The sequence below is a fragment of the Cynoglossus semilaevis genome, chromosome 16, assembly GCF_000523025.1.
Source record: "Cynoglossus semilaevis isolate Cse_v1.0 chromosome 16, Cse_v1.0, whole genome shotgun sequence".
Classification (NCBI taxonomy): domain Eukaryota; kingdom Metazoa; phylum Chordata; class Actinopteri; order Pleuronectiformes; family Cynoglossidae; genus Cynoglossus; species Cynoglossus semilaevis.
In genome coordinates this window covers 9677993-9683204 of record NC_024322.1, presented here as the reverse complement: position 1 = coordinate 9683204, position 5212 = coordinate 9677993, and the positions used below count along the sequence as shown (strand labels likewise).

At 38.0% G+C, this 5212-nt stretch overlaps 1 protein-coding gene across 3 annotated transcripts; it reads right to left on the bottom strand.

Annotated features, from left to right (window-relative positions):
* Positions 1 to 1400: 1400 nt before the first annotated feature.
* On the bottom strand, positions 1401 to 4462 carry fastkd5 (FAST kinase domains 5). 3 transcript variants are annotated; one of them, XM_008328539.3, is made up of 2 exons: positions 4356 to 4462; positions 1401 to 3938 (listed from the first exon to the last, which is right to left on the bottom strand). In XM_008328539.3, the coding sequence occupies exons 1-2, from the start codon at positions 4365 to 4367 to the stop codon at positions 1545 to 1547; spliced, it is 2406 nt and encodes an 801-aa protein (XP_008326761.1). In that variant the 5' UTR covers positions 4368 to 4462; the 3' UTR covers positions 1401 to 1544. The 3 variants fall into 3 exon arrangements, with proteins under 3 accessions (XP_008326761.1, XP_008326762.1, XP_024919687.1); XM_008328540.3 differs by having other exon boundaries at positions 4362 to 4442; XM_025063919.1 differs by having other exon boundaries at positions 4266 to 4407.
* Between the last annotated feature and the right edge of the window lie 750 nt (positions 4463 to 5212).

Here is a 5212-nt window from a genome sequence, read left to right as displayed (position 1 = left end):
TTCTCCTGCACGCTGACAGATTAGGTGTTGATTGAATATGTTTCTCTTCCTCTCTATGCAGCACGTCTCACACCAGGAAGAGAAAAATAAATGAGGGAAAAAAGAGTGAAAAACCAGTTTCCTGTATACCCTCATGGTCTTCAGCTTAAACTTAAGACTAATGACTCAAGTATTACATTTGTATTGATTAGCCAGAATAGACTGTTTCTATTCATATTGTATGCCGTAAATATGGTGGAAAATTTGAACAATTATCCCTGGAGTTAGTGTGATATTTCCACATGACCAGTGTATCATACTTACATACACATGTATTTTAGAAAGTTCGTTTTTTAAAAGTTTTCTTCTAAACCCTAAAGCCTTTTTTCTTCTTCCCTGTAGTATTGAGGCAACTACTTAGATCAAGGCAGGTTTTTCTCCCCACTGTTTCTTCTCCCTCCGGTATCATTCAATCCTCCTCTTCAGGGATTAACAAACCGATCCTACTTTTCTTATTTTACATGTTAACTTCTGGAGAACAACTAACTTCCTCAATATGTGTTTGTTATAACAGTTTATGAATAAAACAACGTCTAGGAAAACCAAGATCACTTTTGCCTTGCAACCCTGAAAAGTCATTCATCACACAGGATTGTGCTACAAGTTACTTTACCCTTGTAAGGTGGAAAGCATAAATGTGCTAAAGCCACTTGTGATTTATGGTGTTTCTTCTGTCAGGAGACATTTCAGGCCACAGGCCGTCTACTTTTCATTCACGAGCAAAGTCTGGAAATTTCAACTGGGATGAGTCATATTTTGCTCCGGCACACTTTCAATATATGGAATATACAATTTTCTTTTTGTATATATTTATGATGTAGCTCAGCTAACTTTTTGTTTTGGAAATGAGACATATACTTATACTTATATAATACTCGTAATTCCATGTATTACAATCCCTTTTCTTTCTGTAACCCTCATCAGGTGTCACCACAGTGGTAGTGGATGTTACCGTAGTGATTAGACCTATTTTTCACCTAGCCTTAACACTGCACCACTACAGACCCCATTAAACTGCCCTTTGTTTGAAAAACAATGTTTGATGAGAGACAGTAACATTTTTAAAACAATTAGAGGAATATCTAATACTTACTTTTAAACTTACAATCTCGCTATGTGACAGATATGTTTGAAAAACTCTAGATTTATATTTAATCTTGGTGACAATTTAGGCATGGCTAAAAAAGAATGCTAAAACAAGACAAGATACTCATTACATACTGTACTGACCTCTGGTGGACACACCAGACTTGACGGTGTGCAAGAAAACTTCATGAAGCCACAGAAGACAACCTACAGGTTTTTCAATGTTAATGCAAGTATTAAAAGCAAAGTGACAACTATATGTTCATGACTCAAACTGCAATTAAATATTTTAATGAGTATTTTACACGCTTATACATATTACAATTCCACAAAGCAACATCTGTCTATTTTTTTTCCACTTAACACAAATCAGTCAGGCAGACCGCATCGTCCTCATAGTATTTGTGTTTGTTTGATTCTTAGTTCAGTTTCTCAGTATTCTGGAATAATTTGCAGTGCACATAAATCAGCCTTTCAGTCCTGCTTTTCTTCAACAATGGAGTCCATTCGGGGTAGATGAGCTCGACAACTCTGTATCCGGCCAACTTCAAAAGTCGCCTTTTCAGTGCATGAATGCCCAAAAAGCTGTACGAATTAATGATGTGGTGATTCTTGTTGGAGACCTGGATTGCAAGTTTTACAACACCTTTAGCATCACGTGTTGCTTGGCCTGGGTCACTGACATTTGGAAGAGTTTGTTTAAAGTCACTTGTGGGATCTTTTGGAGCTGAGGTTGCCGGTTTTGAGGAGCTTTTAGAGAGCGTTAGCTGTTCTATAAGTTTCTCAGTTACACTTACTTCTTTGAATGTCGTCTCCCGACTTTGGCTTACAGACGATTTAGGTGCACTGTTTTCAGGATTTAAGTCGATGGAGTTGGAAGTGAGATTAATGGGTATCTGTCGATGTTCGGAGTCGAGATGTACTTCCAGGTCAATTGTACGGGTGAAGGGCAAAATCATTGTCTTCCGCACAAATTGCTCTCCTCCAAGTAGCTCTTGCAGAACAGACTCTGCCTCCAGAACCTCAGGTCTGTGGTAAGAATGGGACTGAGCAAATGCCAAACACTGCTCAGCAGCCTCCTTCCTCAGTTTCGGGCAAAGTCTAGGACCAGTCGACCGGGGAAATTCCAGAGCCACGGCTCCATCCAGAAGGAACAAGTCATTTTTCAGGTCCAGCTTTGGATTATTAAGTGCTACTTTGACAAATTCAGGACTCAAAACTAATGTGATTAGATCCCTTGGGAATTGTGACACAAAGACCAGGCCTAGGAGACCAGTAAGGAGATGCTCAGGATAATGTCGAAACTCTGCCTTTCTTTGCCTCATGGCTTCTATCAGGGTGGAGTAGAACATTAATTTCTTATCTGCGTAAAACCTAAGGTTGCCAAAAGCCCAAAGCAGTTTGCATGTGTCTTTAGTTCTGCAGTGTGGCGCTAGTGAGGGAATTTGTTCTGCAATAGCGGTAAGAATGTGACTGTTGCGATAATGTACTGATGAACAGGTCAAGGCCACGTGCATCATTCCAGGGATAGACATTTCAGGAGCCCGACGGGGAACTTCCTCTTCCATTGCTTCCATCCAAGCTATATGATACATGTAACTGAAGCGTAACAACTTCATCACGTTGACCAGGGCAAAGTCACTAATTTCTTTTACACAAGAATGTGCCTTATCAACAATACATGTCACCGTAGTGTGAGATATTTGAGTTTTAGATTTAAATAGCCCCAAGCATACAATTCCAATTTCTTCTGGATGTAGAAATTGTAAATTATTTAGTAAAAGCTTCTCAAGAAGATCACTTAAGCTTTTGGGGCAATGTCGTCCTTCTCCAACTATGTAAAACAACTGGATTAATTCAGAGATGCCTATCTGTTCTTTTTTTAATGGGACTAACTCATATAAACACTGCAGAAACTTGGGGACTTTTCTGCCGATACATCGCCATATATCAGCAGCTAACAGTAACTGGTGTAGAGTCATGTGTTTGACTCTGCGTTTTAGTTCTGTCTCATACAACCAGAGCATAGAGTGGGCAGATGACATATCCAGCCACACAAAAGACTGCAGCACTTCCAGGAGCTCCAGGTCAGTGAAGTGGGGCAGGTTTTCCACAGAGTTTCGGAGAAGCATGATGAATCGGGTGTTACTCTTCAGCAATGGCATTTTGTCTGGATTCAAGTGACTGAGTTCAAAAAGGAAGTGAGACACTTGGGATGGTTTCATGCAGGATTTTGAACTGCCAACTCTTTTCAGCACTGAGAAGGCCTCCTCCAATTCAATCTGCTGAGGCCTTTGGGTGAGATCTATGGTGATGTCAGCATACTGTGGCCGACATTTTTGAAAACTGCGTGCAAGTTCATTAAAATTTGTAGATATAACATTTCCTTCAACTGGTGACAATGAGGAGCTCTCTGCTTCAGAGTCGTTGTCTAAAGCTGAATTGTCAGTTGTGTTTTGTATACAGGAAAGGTGTCTCTGGTGGTTGATTCTGTAGGATTTGCTCTCTTGCCAGGGGGAATGTGTGTCTGTTCTGATGTTCCATCCATCCTCGTCATCATCCGTTTGAATGATGGAAGGTGCAGAGTTCCATGCATTGTGATGATATGAAGATGGGTTGTAATGCAGCTTGTACAATTGCAATACGGAAGCTTCTTTTGTCTGAAATGCTTCCTTTTTTGTCTGTTGTTCCTCAGTTTCATTCTGTGTTTTGCTATGAAAGTGTTGAATCGAAGTACAGTTTGTCCTTAACCCTCTGAGGTGCCATAGCCTTAGCGCCCGTTGACAAAGCACACTGGCAGACATTAATATGCCCTAAAAAAAACAAGAATTTAATTTAGTAATGAAAATGTAAATTATAACTGTACAGGTCATTGACTACATATTATACTATTATAAATTATATCATTTGTAAAATATTAGATATTTAATAACAGTGCATCGGTGCTTCTAACTATTTTCATGAAAACCGTAGAATTGCTGTGACAAACGTTAAGTCAATATAATTAGGCAATTAACAAATACATTTGTTCCGTTTATCGTCTGTAAAATTAACCAATCATGAAAATAAGAAAGGGCATATGTGTATGTGTGTAGCAATCGTACTTTACTCTTTTACACGTGTTATTGCTGTTAACTTACACGGCCCAAATTCCAACGATAGCAACTTCACGCCCCTCTACTAAAGTAGTTTCTATAGGGCTAATTATAACAATATAACAGTATGCTCACCTTTACCTTCATTTTACACTGTCAACATAGCATATGTACGCATGGCAGCGTTATGTTAGCAGGAAGTATTATATCTTGGGGAAAGACATTAACCGGAAAAGGGTTTGATGGACATTCAAAACAAAATCCTTACACATTTAAATTAACAACATTAGACCATCGATACACCAAAAGGAGTTTCAGTTATTTATTTTTTGTGCATAATTCGTATAGTTTTGTGATTAATATTTCAATTCAAATGTTTGATATCGCGTATTATAACTGGCGATCGTGTATTTGTGCTTTATTGTGGTAGTTGGAAGCCGTTTCCGCAATATGCCGCCATGACTAAGGAGAACATGACCTACGGTAGCTCGGTGGGTTCAAACCACCAGAGCGGGAAACGAAAAAGAAGAGGGTGGGTGTAATAAGGTAAAAGTGTAAAAGTACCCTTTATATATTTTTTGTAGTATACCCTTCTTGCTTTTATTTATTTAGTAGATAATAATTTTTTTATCGCTTTATCATTACTAAAATTATCCAGTGCATGATAAGCCTTTTTAAGGATAAGGATTTTAAGGACAAATGAATACTTGGGTTTTGACGCAGTAAAAGTAAAAGAAGAGCCAATAATTTAATTTCTAACTTTCAGGTCTAAAAGTTCCAAAAGAAAAATCTGTGGACAAAGATTTTTGGTCAATAGTCTTTATAAATATGTTTGTAATAGTGAAATAAAAAAAATGACACGGCTAAAGTTGTGCTAATATCCAGGGTTTTAATTCTTTAAAAAAAATCTAATAAAATGTTAGAAAGGCCCTATAACAATATTTAGTATTTCTTTTTAGCATTTTTCTGTAAGACGCTTTAAATTACATACC